General features: G+C 37.8%; 1 protein-coding gene and 1 pseudogene across 1 annotated transcript; both read right to left on the bottom strand.

Moving 5' to 3' along the window:
• Nucleotides 1–6,319: 6,319 nt before the first annotated feature.
• Nucleotides 6,320–7,369, bottom strand: LOC148918457 (putative LRR receptor-like serine/threonine-protein kinase At3g47570 pseudogene; annotated as a pseudogene).
• A 390-nt stretch (nt 7,370–7,759) lies between these two features.
• Nucleotides 7,760–11,362, bottom strand: LOC103324993 (uncharacterized). The gene is given in 5 exon segments (XM_089049149.1): nt 7,760–7,940; nt 7,943–8,685; nt 9,337–9,696; nt 9,827–9,898; nt 10,539–11,362. Coding segments are annotated over 5 exon segments (1,872 nt in total). The 5' UTR covers nt 11,188–11,362; the 3' UTR covers nt 7,760–7,892.
• Between the last annotated feature and the right edge of the window lie 7,364 nt (nt 11,363–18,726).

Raw genomic sequence — 18,726 nt, 5'->3', positions numbered from 1 at the left:
AATGGGTAGTTGTGTTTCATTTTTTAATTTTAATTTTTTTAATATGAAAAAGTGTGAATTTACTATATTATCCTCATTTAATTAATAATATTTACATTAACCAAGGGCATTTTATGATATTTTGAATGATTACCATTCTTGTCTTTTGCTTTATATATATATATATATATATATATATATATATATATATACAGAGAGAGCTTCCATTGAGGGATCCCTCAAATAAGCTTATTTGAGGGATACCCCTTGTAGGCCCCACTTCAGATTGTATTTCACTAATCCAAACTGTCTATTTTGTAGATACTCATTCAAAGATCATCTCTACAAAAAATCACTTGAATCCGATATCATTTGACCACTCAATTGAGTTATTGAAATTTTAGTACTTTCTTGAAGTACCGTGTTCATTGATTTTGTAAAACACAATTGGATATCAAAACGGTTTCAGATTTGTCTAATTTTTTGTAAGGATGATCTAGGAATAAAGACCTAAAAAATAGATGGTTTGGATCATTGGGAAAAAAATTATATAGTATCCTAAAGGACGTCCCTCAAATAAAATTATTTGAGGGATCCCTCAATAGAAGGGGACTGTATATATATATATATATATATATATATATATATAAAGCAAAAGATAGAGAATGATGAAACATTCAAAAACCCCAAAATATTTTTGGTTAATTAAAAACACCAAAACAAAAATAAATATTCAATATAAGTGGGACAAAACAGTAAACACGCTAACAGATTTAAAAGATGGTTGAGATTAAAAGTCCTTAATCAAACCTTTAACTTTAAATTATTATTGGAAAAGGTAAAGCTCCCTACAAGCATGATGACAGTTCCTAGCTGAATTGGCAAAGGAAGTTAGCAAATGAAGTTTTTAGCACTAAATATTTTAAGTCAAGGAAAAAATTTCCCACTATCTTTTAGCTTTTGAGTTTTTATTTCCCCTTCATGTCTTTTTCAGAGATATTTAGTTATTCTTTGTTTTTGGTAATCAAAATATTCAGTTATTCACAGTGCACAATCGGTATTGAATATTGCTTGGCTTCCTCTGATACCAACTCGATTCAAAGTATGTAACAAGCTATGAATTTATTTATCATACTTGTTCCATCCACATGAATTAAAGACTCAAATTGAATGGAATCGAATTGCATGAAATATATGCCATAGGATCCATTAATTTAACAGCACACGTCATGCAATGTCCTTCAAAAACTTTAGTTTCTTTTTTTTCTTTTTTATTTTTATTCCAGCTATATTTTCTGCTCTTCTTCTAGATAGATTTGATTCTAATTCTATATAACATGTCTGAAATCAGTGATCAAGGGATTTCCGCATTTTTAATTTCTGACTGTCTCATATCAGTGCACTGCACACATTCTTTGCTCAATTTTGCAGCTCTTCCAGTTTTTTTTTTTTTTTTTTTTGGGATTTCAAGCACGCATCATATTCTTATCCACACACCCATATGTAAGAGGCCTTTTAATAATCAAGCACGCTACGCGCCACTTACAAATTTTTTCTTTTTTTTGGAACTGTACTTTCTGGATGCGTATTTTAACAGGTTGCACCATGGGGAAAGAAATGCAACAACTTGTAATAAAGGAAGAATGGAGAATTGGGCATTGTTTCCTTTTCCACGTGCATCTTTCTTCACAAATGTGCAAGAATTTGCTATACATATGTCTCTATATATTCCATCAATCAGATAAGGATGGTCAATCCAGTCTCCACGACATATTTATTAGCAAGTAGTTGTACATTTTTAGGCCAATTTCTTCTGCATGCTGTTATAAGAAATACAAAAAACAAAAGCAGAAAAGAGTAATTTTAAACATGGTTATCTTTTAAGCGTCACCACGTCGTCAACAATTTTGGGATTGGGGCAGGGATGACAGCGCACCCCATGGAACGAATAGTACACAGATCACGCACCTTATTCGACATATGACCTCTAGCCAGAGGACTAGAGGCACGCACATGATTAATAATGGTACGACAAGCAGAGGAAACCGTAGAAACCTTCTCCTCAAACCGCAACTTATTCCTTAAATCTAAAATTAGCCACACAGAAGGTTTGTTAAGGCACAAAGCGTGCTTGAAATCAACCCTTTAAATGAGTTTTTGCCGAAATCTATCTTGGTGAGCATAGAAGCATTGGAGAGGTTGGGGATTACTCCGCTGAGGCCAGCTTCTGCAATATAGAGGACTTGTAGGTTTGGAAGCCCAAAGCCTATGTTTGCTGATTAAAACTAAGCTGCATATCACTCTTATTGTGGAGATATTAAAGATTGAGGATGGGATGAGGCCATTCAGATTATTACCACCAACTGTAAAAACCTCTAAATTTTGAAGATTACCGATCTCATCTGGTATAGTGCCTGCAACAACCCTTGCATGTTTAACTTTGTGGCCTTAGCATTATTACTACAACAATTTCATTATACATGGATACATGTTATCTAATCTAACCACATGTACTCATAATATTAATTAATACAAACAATATTTACACGAAAAATCTCTGTTATATTCATGTTTAACTATCTCCCTCATTTACTTAAACGCAGTCAGTGCAGGGCACTGCCTGGACTTGACTTGTGATAAAGGAACAATGGAGAAGAATGGAGCAAGGACAGGCGTCCACTCAGCCCCAGTCCAAACTAGCTAATATCCTGTTCATTTGAAACTAATTTTTAATAACTTAAAAGGAAAATAAATAGATAAATATATAATTTTTAATAACCAAGTAAGTAAGAAGCTTTGAATTTCTTTATCATGACTTCTTGTTCCATATCTATATATTATTGTATTTTAAATAGAATAAGAGTTATCCTCTTCTACTTTCAAGAGGACGACATAGCTTCTTTCATATTTGTCCTCTCTTCTGGTGATTCTGCACAGCAAGTAAGAGCTAATCTCGGATGATAAGAAATCCTTCTTCCTCACATGATCATCATCTTTCTGCTCTGTTCCAATTCCAAGCAAATTGGCATTCACAACTTCATCTATCTTTCCATCTGGTAATACTAGTGAGTCTGCAATCCATTGCTTTAAATTCATTTCCCCAACAAACATCTCATCCGTTGCCTTCTAGTGAATGTTTCCATCACTACAATTCCAAAACTGTACACGCGCCCACTTGTTGAAACTATTCCTTGAGATTGTTGCTTGAGAGATCAAGGGTGCTCAGCTGTGACATGTTTCCGAGGTACTTCCATGATATGATCCCGCTGAGATTTTTGGAGGGGGGGGCATTATTTCTATGACGGGCGGGCGTGAACAGTTGGATTGATGATCTTGTTGTTGATGAAGCCAAGATAGATTGAAACCTGCTACTGATTTGAAAGCCATAAAGATATGCTCTTGGTCTGTGCCGTTGCATGTAGATTTTGCTATTGCAGTCAGCACCAGAAGAACCAAAAACCTCAACAACATTCTCATTTTCTTTTTCTGCAACTGGGTTTCAGTTCTCAAACTCTGCTTCCTGTTTTGTGTCCATGAGAGAGAGAGAGAGAGAGAGAGAGAGAGAGAGAGTAGTGAATGAAATGGAGGAGGGATGGAGAAAACAGGGGCAGGCACTCGTCAATGTTATGGGTTTAATAAGTTGAGCAAGTGAAGTGGGAGATTAAGGCGTTAAGTTTAACGGGAAAATCTAACGGCGGAAGGAAGTGTAACAGTTGGAGGACAACAGAAGTCGGACAGGTTTGGCTGACTAGCTGCTCTGACTCACTCAAGGTTCTTAAATTTCACCGGTGACTGATGCGGTGATTGCGAAATTTCTTTCAATTTTTTCCCAGTGAAGAAATTCTACATGGCTTATTTAGTTTCAAAACATCTTTGCCTTTTTCTTGTTTTGCTGGTAATTTCAGTCATTTGTTGTATTGTTTGGATAGATTTTGGCCCAGCCAGAGACGAATGAGCTTATTGGAGCTTTAAATTAATTGGCAGGGGAGGGGACTCCGGTCAAAAGAAAAAAGACCTGGCCACCTGGGGACCCAAATTTTTCAGAATATTTATGGGTTTGCGGCAAATGATTTTTTTCTGTCTAGGTTTAGTTTAGCGGAAAAGAGTATTGACTTGCAAATTAATGTTCTAAAGTTCGAACTCTCATGACACCTTGATAGTATATGTGAGAGAAACTTCTCCCATTGTAGTTTAGAGACTATTGCTTATACTTTAAAATATATATATATATATATATATATATGTTGTTTTGAGCTTGGTTAAATTAATTACCAAAAGATATGATATTAGGTTTACCTAATATTCCAAATGACCCACTCTACTGTGTTTTAGTTTGTTTTAGTAATATAAATTGTTTCAAGTGGGGAAGAGGATTGGTGGGTGCTAGCTAATTACAGTTTGAAACTGAAAGGGACAGACAGACAGAGGGCTTCTTGACATTTCCAAGTTTCTGGTTTAGAGCTTCTTGTCAAAGATTGGGCACTCTAATTTCTGCTGGTATGGAAAATGGAGATGACAAGACAATTACTCTGCATAATTTAGAGCATTTTGAAATGTGTTGTTCCTTGTTTTGCATATACAATTTTTGCTTGTTGACTTCCCTGAATCTGTGCTGATATGGAAAGGAAAATGTGTGTTTTCTTTCTTTTGGCTAAACTGCTGTGGTGTTTCGTTCTTGGATACCTCTTATTAAAAAGATATTTGAATCCAATATGCAATGTTGAATTTTAGACATTTGAATACCAGCCCCCATTGAATCCATGGCTATAAACATGCAGCAAATTCGCATTTACATCATGATCAAAGACGAACTTCATATCAGAAAGAAATAATGCCCTCCTACTATATTGACCTTTGACTAAAAACCTTATAGTCATATCCACCTCTGACCTCAGTCAAAGAGGTTCTTTCCTCTCTAGGAGTAATTGCAAGCATGGATGGACCTGCTGCTAATATGAAAGCTTTCCACTCAGCTCTTCAGTCCAAACCATTTGGTAAAATACCAGTTAATTTTTGTTAATTTTAGAGAGACGGCCCAACGACCCACTACTAACTGAGTCCAATTTTTCTGTTACCAAATTCTTGCGCCCCCTGTTTCCTCCTCCATTTTGCGACATGTGGCAAACAACTTAACACTAATTTAACTTTGTTAACTCTCTTCAGCCTTTTTTTTTATAATTAAAACTCAATAAAACACGTTTGCACGCCTCTTGACCCTAAATAGGAATATTGGACTCCTACTAACAACACCAATATTGTCCCCAACTAAATCACCTACAAAGCCCAATAAGTATAGGGTTTGATCACAAAAGGCCTCGGTATTATTAGTAGTAAAATCATTCATTATATTTTGTATTTTATTTTGTCATGTTTCTGATGTGGGATTCATATTCTTCAATAATTTTAAATTTATTTAAATAGCTTAGATGGAAAATAAATAAATATATAATGTGTCATGCTTTGTGAGACCCTTGGAATTAGACTTTTAAGAGGTAGAGTGCAATTAATCAAAACTTTTAGTTATTGCTCTGCAGTCTGCATTTCTGCATCAAATAAATTCCATTGGATTTGGAAGGAGGGCAAGCAAACTTGATCCACTGATCACCACACCACCTATACAGGCTACATACATACATGACTTGAGTCCTCGTGGTCAAATTTACCTGCCCTGGCCACATGATCTCTGGCTCAGTTCAGCTAGGTGTTTTCTTCTTTGTGTGAATAAAATACATTAAATTTGAATCAATTTGGAGGTTTAGTTTAACATAATGCACATAAGGCATCACCTAATCCACAAAATTCCAAACCAAACCCTCCATGGAATGACAGCGCATTTGGATTGGAACTATGAAAAAAAACAAACCAACATTTGGGAATATTCTAAACATAATTTAAGCTAACAAACCTTCTCCAACCAATTTTTTCTTTCTTTATTTATAATATCTTTGGTGACTTCTATTTTTTTAATATAAAATTAAAAAAACCTTTTTTTTTTCTTCGAGAAACAGATATACAAATTCAATTAAATATTTTTGCTTTGTTGGGCTTAGGCCCATATATATCACATGTGTATGATTTTAGCTTTTAGGCTAACAGCTCCCAAATGGGTCCAAACCCAACTTGTTTGTTTACACAACAAAAATAGGGTGGGAGGCCTAGCTGCCATAATCATACTGATACCACAACAACCAAGACTAGTATATTATATAATAAGTCTACACACTCCGCCATATAATTGGTTCGAAATAAAATGGCATGCCTTCCTTTACATTGTGTAAATTAAAGACTGAAATTGAATCAAATCAAAGTGCATGAAATACATGTCATAAGATAGGACCCATTAATTGAAGCGCTGCTGAATAAGAGGACGGTTTAACAGCACACCTCTTCCTGCAGCAGCGTCCTTCAAAAACTTTGTCTTGATTTTGTTGAGTGTGGCTACAGCTTCTTTCATACTTATCCTTTCTTGTGGTGATTCTGCACAACAAGTAAGAGCTAATCTCATAATGGCTGATATGCAATCCCTCTTCCTCACATGATCATCGTTTTCCTGCTCTGTCCCAATCCCAAGCAAATTGGCATCCACAACTTCATCTATCTTTGCATCTGGTAATACTAGTGAGTTTGCAATCCATTGCTTTATATTCATTTCCCCACCAAACATCTCATCTGTTAGCTTCCTTCTTGTGAATGTTTCCACCATTAGAATTCCAAAACTATACACATCCCCTCTTGTTGAAACCATTCCTTTCAATCCATACTCTGCATTATGAATTATACTTATATATTCATGTGTATGATGAAATGATAATTATACGTAATTAAGGACAACATGAATAGAATTGAAAGATATTAAATTAGCAAGTATATCACCTGGAGCCATATACCCAACTGTGGCTAGGGTCATGGTTTGTGTTATAGAATCTCCTCCACCCAAGAGTTTTGCAATTCCAAAATCGGCAACATGCGCAACCATATCATCATCTAGTAGTATATTGCTGGGCTTCAAATCACAGTGGGCAATAGGTACTGAATAACCATGATGAAGGTATTCCACTGCCACTGCAACATCTACCATTATATTCATCCTCTCTAGGATATTCAGAGAAGAGTTTTGAGAATACAACCACTTTTCGAGGCTCCCATTAGGCATGTAGTTCAGTACCAAGGCTTTGAAATCAATTTCACTGCAACAACTGATGATTTTGATAAGATTTCGATGACGAATATTGCTTAGCATTTCACATTCCCTATCAAAACTCTTGAAAGCCCCTTCTAGCTGTAAACTGAAAACCTTTATTGCAACATCTATTCCATCTAAAAGTGTCCCTTTATATACTGAGCCAAAACCCCCACTTCCAAGTAAGTTATTTTCATTAAATCCATCCATCCCCCTTAGAAGTTCAAGGTGTGAAACTCTTCTCCAATGAAGTTGAGAGAACAAGGTAGCCTCTATTGAAACTTCCGCATTCCTTTTCCTCCGTAGTAGAAAGATAGATACAGAGGCGACTAGGAGAACTACTAATATGATCCCTGCAATGATATATTTAGCTTTCTTCCAATTTGGTTCAAGTGTACTATTTTTGCATGGTGGAACATGAAATCGAGCTGCACCACAAAGTGCACTGTTTGAGACAAATGATTGAGCGGATAAGTTTTGGAAGGGTCCACCTGTTGGAATTTCTCCTTGAAGCCTGTTGAAGGACAAATCCAGGTAGTTAAGATGTAAGAGAGCTTCTAAAGACTTTGGGATCACGCTAGACATATTATTTCTGGATAAATCCAAGAATTCCAGGCTGATCAAGTGCTGAAATGAACTTGGAATAGGGCCATCCAAATTATTATTTGCCAAGGATAGAATTTCCAAATCCAAAAGACCCCCAATGGTGCTTGGTATAACACCAGATAAATGGTTATTTGATAAATCTACACCTACCACAACTTTCAACTCTGCAATATCTTGTGAGAGAGGTCCAATTAGAGAATTGGACGATAAGTTCACATACAAGATATAGGCCAGTCTCCAGAGAGTAGATGGTATTGTGGAACTCAATGAATTGGACTCCAGTGATAGATTTCTGAGAGATCTGGCTAGATTGCCCAAGCAAGAAGGTATAGAACCAGAAAGCTGATTTCCACCCAGAGATAAGTCAACTAGGTTATCTAGTTGACAAAGTTCGTTTGGGATGTATCCTTGCAACTTGTTATCATCCAAATACAAACCTTGGAGATTTTGAAGTCTTCCCATTGAAGTTGGAATTGATCCACTCAATTCATTGTATGCCAGGGCTAAGGTTACCAAGCTGCTAATGTTGCCAATACCAATGGGAATGTTACCCCTCATGCTGCAATTGAATAAATAAAGATATTGTAGCGACGATGTAGAGCAATTCCGAAAGGAATGATCAAGTCTGGCATTTAACGGATTAAATTCCAAAGTTAGTGTTGTCAAATTTCCAAGATTAGCCAAACAAGAGAGAGTGGAAGTATCAATCGTCAAATTATTTCTTCCTAAGTTAAGAAACTGAAGGTTTTTTAAGGCACAGAGTGTCCTCGGAATAAACCCTGTAAATGAGTTTCGGCCCAAATCTGTCTTGATGAGCATAGAAGCATTGGAGAGTTTGGGGATTACTCCGCTGAGGTCATTAGCTCCGAATGCCAAAAACTCTAAATTTGGAAGATCACTGATCTCGTTTGGTATAGTGCCTGCCACAATTTCACCAACGTTGTAGCATTAGCATTAGTTAGAAAAGAATATTGACTTAGATAGAAACGGTAATTCAATCTTTCTTTTTTTTTTCTGTCGTGGAGATATTGAAGATTGACGATGGGATGAGGCCATTTAGATTATTAATCTAATCTAACGCTATCTACTTGTTCATGACCTTTAGTATAAAATGTCACACTCATAATATTGATTAATACAACAATATTTACATGGAAATCTCTAAAAAGTTTTGTGTTTGAACCAAATTAAGAAATCTGGCCATAATTTGGGGACGAAAATATATGGTTTACAAAATGTCATATTCCTTGAGCAAAACACTTTTTTGTTTGCATGTCTTTATACATCTTCTTCTTTTTTCTTCTTCTTACTTTGGTTAACCTTAGATTTGAACATATTGACTTAGATAGAACGTTTATTAGGCAAGTCAATATGTTATATTCATGATTGTAAACCTTACTATTCGATTCTAATGAATTTTCCAGTGATTTTGACCAAAAAAAATTGTTCTATGCATGATTAACTATCTCCCTCATTTACTAAAATATGAAATAGTTAAATAAAGATAAATTATGCAAACAAAATAAAAAAGATAAATCATAATTGAATCAACATAATGAAATATCAATTACCCGTCAAAGTATTGTGGTAAAGGGATAAAAGCTTCATCATTGTTAAGTTCCCAATATTTTTTGGTATGCTTCCGTTGAAATTGTTTTCCTCCAAATTAAGCTGAAGAAGCTCTCTGCATTGCCATAATTTGGATGGAAGTGGACCATCAAACTGGTTGCTACCCAAATACAAGGATTGAAGACTAGGAAGATGTTGGCATATATTGTCTGGAAGACCACCACTCAAGTTGTTTCCATATAGAGACAACGTAGTCAAAGAAGACATGTTGAAAACAACCATAGGAACAGGGCCTTTTAGGGCATTACGCTGCACATACAACTTCTCCAGCTGATATAAAAAGCCGATCTCTTTTGGAATTTCTGAAAAATCATTAAGATATATGCACATTATATGTTAAATTCATGTTTTATGCACATATAATGCATTGCAACAAAAGCGGAGTCGTATATAACTGTATCATATCAAGGGCAATGCAACAAATATATATACCATTGAAATTGTTGGAGTCAAGGTGTATCTCCTTCAACATTGTTAAGTTCCCTATTTCTCTGGGGATCGCACCTGTTAAGTATGCCAAACAAAGACTCAGAATACATGTAAATAAATGAAATTAGAACAAACACCACACTACATAATTTATAGAAACGCTGTTAGAGTGGCTATTTTGGAGGGAAAAAAAAACTCTCAACTAGTCACTTGGTCACTTTCTAATTGGTTTATTAATATGTTACAATTTTTTCACTTGAAGGTACAATACGGAATTTTTCAAGGGTGTTTTTTATATTTATAAAATATCATGTTATAATGGGCCTCCATGTGAAAAAGGTCATAAATATTCCCTATTATTTACAATCTATCATCTATGTCTTTATCCCCCAACACCCAACCAGTTTTATCATTTATAGCCTACACAACATGTACTCACTAATTTCATAAATGTAAGTTTTGTAAAAACTTTCTGAGTATATTAAAAAAAAAATCAACATTATAGACTCAACCGTTCTTAAAATTAAAAACCAAATACATAATCTATTCAAGTGAGAGTTTTTGAGTATTGGATGACCTGCAAGTAAGAAAAAAGTAGCATAATTTTCTAAATAAAAAAAACATATTAGGCTTATAGATTAATAACAAGATGTGGAAACCTAATGATAAATCAACAATAGAGTCTAGATAGCTTGTTGTCACATAACATAAGTACCTGATAGTTTGTTCATGTTTAGATTTATGACTTGCAATGTAGACAAGTTGAAGATAATCGTAGGTATGGAACCTGAAAACTGATTGCCATGCAAACTGAAGATTTGAAGTTTGGGGAAGGACCCAAACCATGATGGAATGGATCCCATAAAATTGTTGAATTTGAAGCTAATAAACTTGAGGCGATGCAAATAAGACAATTCATGGGGCAGGGTGCCATGAAAACTGTTGTTTCTTAAGTCCAGCTCAACAAGAAATGAGAGGTTGCCTAAGTATGATGGAATGGTGCCTGTGAGATCCATGTACGAGAGATTCAATGATGCTACTCTGAGGTGACGAGCACCACAAACAGCGCCAGCCCAATTGCAAACAGAGGTGGTCGTTGACCAATTGACCAAGATGTTGTGAGGGTCACTAGTGACATGGGCTTTCAGAGCAAGAAGAGCAGACTGGTCCGTGGTGATGTTGGTTTGTGCTGCACCTACTGTGCCTATAGAACTGTACTGCAGCTGCAGCACCAGCAAGAAGGTGATTGACAAGAGGAAACAACTTCTCTCCATGACCTTGAGCAACAAAAACAGAGAAGTTCCTTCCAACTTCAAATTGTTTTTCGTTTGTTTTTTCCTTTCCGATTTAGAACTTGAAATCATTGAATAATTTGTTGCAGTGCCAATCTATGAAGGCAGAACAAGTTGCCAAAGAGTGGGGCACATGATTGCACCATGGGAGGAAGAAATTCGAGAGTAGCCAAATGCAACTGGTCCATTCATTGCAGCGACTTGGACTTGTAATAAGGGAAGAATGGACAATTGGGCATTTGCTTTCCACGCATCTGTCTTCACAAATGTGCAAGAACTTGTTATACATACGTCTCTATATATTCCGTCAATCAGATATGGATAGTCAATCCAGTCTCCACACATCTGTCTTCATAAATGTGCAACAACTTGCTAATACATCTCATCTGTTTCTGTTTGTGAATGTTTTCACGTGACTGTAACAGGAAAACTAGACTCATCTATTCCTTTCCTTCCATATATGCCAAAGAGGGGGCCGAGAAGTTAATTGCAGTACAGGGCAAGGCATCCTTAGCCCCATCCGGACTTGACTTACATTCAAATGGTGCCCATGTTTATATGATTCATAAACACTTACAAATTTTTCAGCGAAACGCTGTCAGAAATTCGCAAGTAGCCAAATGCAACGACTTGTAATGAAGGAAGAATGGACAGTTGGGCATCTTCACAAATGTAGAAGAACTTGCCATACATCTATATATTCCGTCAATCAGATATGGATGGTCAATCCAATCTCCTCTGCATAATAAGGACCCTTTTGCTTTGATTTTTTTTTTCAGAAACAAAGCATATACACATACATATTCCAGGATAGCAAGCTGGTGGACTAAATTTGCAAGCAGTTAATTGTTCAGACCACGGCCAATTTCCGTTAGTTTTTCGCTTTGTTGGGCTTAGGCCTGTACATACTTGATAATGCTGCCAAAAGTTTGATAGTTCAATGGTAAAACCGTAAAAGTATTTATCTGGTTAGTGATATCAAGTTTAAATACCAATAACACTTAATCCCCTCTCCTTTCCAAATGTTAAAAAATAATAATAATAATAATAATAATTTGTGTATGTGACTAATTTCAGTTTGATCACAAAATATTTTTCAACATTATGTGCATTGCATTTAGCTTTAAATCAAATTGAAAAGTCAAAAAACTTGTGTATATTGTGTCTACGGACTCATCTTGACGTGCCCTACGCAACAGTACAACTGAAATTCCCAAAGTCTTTCCCAAACAAAAAGTCAACTTTTAAACCATTAAAATAGTCACGGGGTAAAATCGTCTTTGATTTGAATATTTTATTAATTAAAATTTAATTTAGGATTGGGTTATTACATCTTTAATACTAATTTCTTCTTACTTTGGTTAACTTCGATTTCAACATATATATTGACTTAGATAGAACGCTTATTAGGTGAGTTAATCTGTTATATTCATAATTAACTATCTTCCTTGTTATTAAAATATGAAATAGTTTTTTTTACCAAACAAGCGATAGTATTTTATTAGATCAATTGAAAAGAACATAGAAAGCCATTTCAATTAGCAATATGACTGATTTGGATAGAGCTTCCCTAGTGATTTTACGTTCAAACACCAATGACACCTCATTCTCTCCTTTTCAAATTTTCACAAATAATAATAATAATAATAATTTGTAAATGCGACTAATTTCAGTTTAGTCACAAAAAAAATTTCAATATTAGGGCATCATTATAAATGTGCATTGCATTTAGCAGCATATTAAATTGAAAAGTAAAAAAAACTTGTGTATATTAGCCTTTCAAGACACTTTTCTGATGCATGATACACATCCGTTGGCATTACTTCCATTCATCTCAACATCTACAAGTCCTTATCCACTTTTGTACTTCTGCTGTTATAAGCAATACGAAAAAAAAAATTACATATATATATATATATATTTCAAATCATTGAAATTGCAACATTGTTTGTCTTTTAAGCGTCACTACCTTATCTTTTGAAAATTTATCATATTCATTTCAAATCTTTTCTTTTTCTTTCAATACTCATATACGGATTTCATGAAAGGTTGAATGATGATGAGATATTAGTCGATGTGATAAACTAAATAATTGTACGAATTTCATATTTAGAGTTAAATTGCATTTATTATTTAAAAATAATAATTTTTTAAAAACATACAAGTTATATATCTGGCAATTTAATTTTCAAATATTCAATTATTTGCCTAGAGTTTGGTGACCAAAATAATTGAATTTAAAAATTGTTTTTATGGCTAATGAGGTCTAGTCTAATAAAAAATGATCTTGACTTGCAAGTTAGTGGTCTTAGATTCGAACCCTCGTGACACCATTGTAGTGTGTGTGTTAAAAATCATTTAGACTAACGCTTGTATTAAAAAATACCCTCTCCAGGCCCTCCACTCACATAGAGATGGAGTGCAATCATCAAAACATGGGAGGCCCAATACTTAACTCTTTTTTTGGGTCAACTTATTTACTACTAATAATAAAGGGTAAAATAGGCAAAGAAATTGCATGTTGAAGATTTTGTAACAGTTGTATGCCGTAGATATGTAAAATCATCACCGACCATCAAGTTAACTTGCTTCACCATCAAGTCATCCATTTCTTAACCATTCAATTTCCTGGTTCGACTCTCGTGAGCAGTTCCCCGCCCAAATCAAAATCAATCCTTGGCATCTTTTCTTCAGAATCACGTGTAGCAATTTTAGTTGTACAACGTGGCTTAGAAAAGCACGTGACCGATTAAATGTTTGACGGTATAATAGTAAGCCTGATCGTCGGTGTAGGACGTCTGATGAGGTTAGGCTGGATTGAGATTGCCTATGTGTGACATTGTCAGCACCCGTTTAGTATAACACACGTGCTACCCACTAAGTGGCTGAAGATTACTTGGTTGGAAATAAGCTGCTTCTTCTTCTTGTACAGAGTTTTAACCTCTTGCATCTCACGACTCCTCCAACACATAAAGAGCCGTTAAACTTCGTATGTCCCATGTTTATGTTGCGCTGTCAAACATGGAAGTTGCAATTCTCATGCAACCATGTTTTTGGTTTCAACATTCAACTTTGAACTTTGAGCAAATTGCCATGGCCCTTTTTTCGGTAAATTGTTTTTTTTCCCTTTCGTTTTTTCGCCACACAAAGGTTTATAGTTGTAACAATAATAGTTAAAGTCCAACATTCACGATAAAAATTTAACTCTTTAAGTAACTAATGTTGAACTAGAAGGCCCGACAATAAGTTAATGATTAAATTAAGGAGGTCTACTTCTCATAAAACAAAATTGTTAAGTAATACGAAAGTGTCATATTATTTTTGTGGGAATATTTTTGGATCACATGCTATGTGACAAGGGCACTTGACATAAAAATTGACGCTAATCATGTTTATTTAATGAACAATTTGTCACCACTAACATAATAAGGTTAAATCGATGACTAATAAACTAAAAAGAAAATCTTTCCCGAAACAATAAATAAATTTGCAACAACTTAATATTTTATATTGCATGCTTTTCAGATTGTGGGAAACTTGCTAGCAAAAACTTAGCCTTTTTTTTTGTTACCCAAAAAAAAAAAAAACACCTTAGACCATTTACAGAATATTTTCTTAAACTTATCGTAAACGTCATATATTGTTATATGAGGCAAACAAAATTAAATAAAAAAATAGAAAGAAAAAGAAAAAAAAAATTCTAAGTATTGTATTGGGACGAGGTGGAGGGTATATTCCTGTACCATATAAGGAGCATCATTGTCTCCAAAACCAAATAAAACATCTCCCTTTAGTTTCTACACACACCACTCATCAATCATCAAAACAACACCCAACAAACCAAACATCACATCCCAAACACAACAAAAAAGCCCAATAAATCAACCCCAAAAAAAAAAAAAAAAATTCAATCAAACAATCACAAAAACCCAAATTCACCTGAGAAATCGAGAGAGAGGGCCGTCCCTTCCCGGAGGAATGCCAAACCTCACCACCAAAGCTACCAATAACGGCGTCGCTTCCAACCCCTCCACTCCTACCAACAAATCCAAAAACATCCCAGCTCCGCTTTTGGGTCGCTTCGAAATCGGCAAATTGCTTGGGAATGGCACCTTCGCCAAAGTCTACCATGCCAAGAACATCAAAACCAACGAGAGCGTAGCCATCAAAGTCATTGTTTACACCATAATCAACCGAGCATATCTAGCACCAAGAGCATCAACACCATGACACATGTCACCACCACAGCGACTTGCGCAAAGTCCCACATCGGAAATCTACACAAACCTCCCACTTTCACTTCCCTATAAATAGGGAATAGTATCCATGTGAAAAGGGGACTTCTTCTCTCCACTTAGAAGAGGATCCGGGTCTCAAAGCTAAACCCTAGAGCCGGGGACTCTCTTATAGATCCCTGACCTAGGCATCTTACTTGTCATCTTTATATTCGGGTCCAACCCCATGTACAAATGTAATCATACACTATTATAATGAGAACACACTTCTCCGTGGACGTAGCCCATTCATTAAGGGTGAACCACGTATATCTTGTCTTCTTTACATTTATCGCTTGCCCAAGTCTTTACATACATGCTTAAGGTCCTCACCTTCATCCATCATCCATCACACATCATCACTAAGTTAGACTCATTCTTGGCCTAACCAATTTGAGCATCAACAGTTTGGCGACGTCTGTGGGAATTGATACAAAAGGTTTATGTCGTTCTCCCCTTGCTCAGTGCCCTTCGACATCCATACAATCTTCATCATATAGCTTGTGTTGCCTTCGACACCCAGCCATCAACTAGCGCGAGCGATGCCTTAGGCACCCAGCCATCAACCGGCGCTGCTGCTCATGCCTGGCCACAATGCCTTGTCATAACGCAAGCTTTGTGTTGCCTTCGGCACCCCTTGCCTAGGCACATCTTGTGTCGCCTTCGGTGTCATCATGCCTAGCCACATCGCTCTGCGACATGCAAGCTTTGTGTTGCCTTCGGCGCCCCTGTGCCTGGCCACATCGCCTTGTGACATGCAAGCTTTGTGTTGCCTCCGGCCCCCTCCGGAACCCTCGTGCCTTGATGAATGGATTTTTCTTACAGTCTACCACTACTCCTAAGAAAGCAAATAAAGGTATTGAAAGTGCATTACAGGAAAATATAATTTGCTCCGTGGGAGGCTTTTGGTTTTGGTGTTTGAACCCTTTGAATGTAGTCCTAAGCTTAGTATTTATAGGAGTCCTGGAGGGACATTCGAGGCTGACAAGACCTGCGTGGTGGAGCCTGACCGGGGCAAGTGGGTAGTCAAATCGGCATTTGGGATCGTGAAGCATGGTGGTTTAGGGTTGAGAAGCATGGTGGTGTGACCCCCATAAATCTCGGTAAATCCTGGCCACCACCCTGATCATGGGTTCTGCCCCCTTGGTTGTGGGAACGCATTTAATGCCCTGTCTGTGGTTGGTGATCGACCCTAAGTCGTAAGATTACTTGTGAGAATGTCTGCGCCTAACCACCCTGATTCCCATCACCAAATCCTGACTTCAGTCACTTCCCTCGTGCATTGAATGTTTCTTGTGACTAGTGGGTTTTGCTGCGAAGTCAGAGTCATTACTTCATTAAATGGAGCATGGGGCCCTAAGGCCACATGGCGATTTGACCACAGCTTTTTAAGACCGTTTCTTTTGCGGCCTTCGGCCTCGACCTTCAAAACTGCGGTCGCGAGGCCGAGGAGATTCTGCCTTTATAGTTTTTCTTTTGCTCTTAGGAGGGCAAAATGCTTGAAAACGGTAGGCGCCGGGCGAAGGAAGTCCCTTCAATCGATTCATGACCGTGATTTATTAGGCACAAACATTGCCCCACATCCTGGATTCTTGGTCGCGGCTGGGCGAGGTCGAAAGGATTCCAAGGATGGACCCTTTGCATTCCCAAGTGATTGACAGTTGGTGCTTTAAATGCGTAGGTCAATTGGCGCATTAAATGCGCAAGCACATTCGCAGCCATCATCGCGCAAACCGCCGTTTTGTCTTGTTAAATGAAATGAAAGTTTCGAGCTTCCACCACGTCATCGCGCGTGTGAACGCGTCGATCGCTACGTCTCTCAAGAGAGCCATGCCCTTTCGTTTCATATTCTAGCGCCAATATAAAAGCCTGGCCTCCTTCATTTTTTCTTCACTCCTCCTCCAATCCAACCTGCTCCAGTAGCCTCCCCTTTGTAGCTTCTCGAACCAAGGCCGAGCCATATCCGTGGATTCCTCTTTCGTGGCCTGATCCAGATGGTTTTCTCCCTCCTGCTGTCCAACAACTATCCTTCGTATGAGGCCACAGAGAGACCGCATGCAATCGATGAAGATGGAAGGGCCTGGTATGACGATTCCAACTTGGCCATGTCCGTTTGGCCTAGAACCTTGGTTGCATCTATGACCGAAGTGACGGCCCCGCTTCACCCCGCCACGCTTGTGTCGAATGACGGCCACAGCCATGGCGAGCGACGACCTTGATCGCGACCTAGTCTAACCCGTGACCAGAGTGACGCCCTCACCCATGGTTGGAATGACCGCCCTGATTTTAGCCGGCTGCACCCATGTCCCGAGTGACGGCCCTGGCTATGTCCTGAATGATGGCCTTGATTGCGACCCGGTCTCACCCATGTCCAGAGTGACGGCCCGCCTTCGCGGCGGTGGAACCGTGGCGGTGGAGGGACCGCCTAGGGAAGAATCATCTACCTGTTCGAGCAAAGGGATCAAGAAGCGGTCGTTCATAAATTTAGGATGTATTCTACTTTTTGCATATGTATGCTTATATGTTTCATTCGGCCATGACCGGCTGTTCTTTTTGTAACCGTGCCTCCTTTCTTTTAATCTAAATGAAGTATAACTCCTTTTTCTTCTGACCGAATGTATGGCTTTTCTTTTATCTTTGCCGATTGCAAAACCTCATAACCCATTCTTGGCCGTCTCCCACAATGACGGGGCATATTTCTTTAAATATTGGCTGTTTATTGGCAAGTTGTGCTATTCCCCATCCCTATCTCTTAACCGAAATGCGCCTCGGCCAAGGATTCGATCGATAATAAACGGTCCTTCCCAATTGGGTGAGAATTTGCCGAACCGAGGGTGCTTAGTCCCGATAGGAAGTACGGCACGCCATACCAAGTCACCTTCGGCGAAAGTCCTTTGCTTCACCTTCTTGTTGTAGGACCTCGCCGCGACCTGCTTTTGTGCCTGCATTAGGTTATAGGCGTCGAGCCTGGATTGCTCCAAATCTTCTAATTCTGAGCCATGGCTGCGCATAGTCCTTCTCTTCCTGCCTGTGTCGTTCGGTCACACGGAGATCGAACCTTAGCTCCATCGGAACGATGGTGTCATGACCATAGGTTAAGGCATAGGGGATGTGCCGATGCCGATCGTTCGAGATTCAGAAGCGCAGAGGGCCTTAGGGAGTAAGTCGTGCCACGCTTTAGGTTTTTCCTCAATCATCTTCTCGAGGATACCGTTGATTACCTTGTTGCTTGCCTCACCGTCTGCTTTGTGGGTAGTAGGCGTCGAGTGGACCAATTTGATCCCCATCTTTTCGGCGTATTCTCGAGTCTCGGTGATCGAATACCGGGCCGTTATCG

The sequence above is a fragment of the Prunus mume genome, linkage group LG3 (genome assembly GCF_029339155.1).
Source record: "Prunus mume cultivar Tortuosa linkage group LG3, ASM2933915v1, whole genome shotgun sequence".
Lineage (NCBI taxonomy): Eukaryota > Viridiplantae > Streptophyta > Magnoliopsida > Rosales > Rosaceae > Prunus > Prunus mume.
This window is presented reverse-complemented; position numbering and strand designations above follow the sequence as displayed.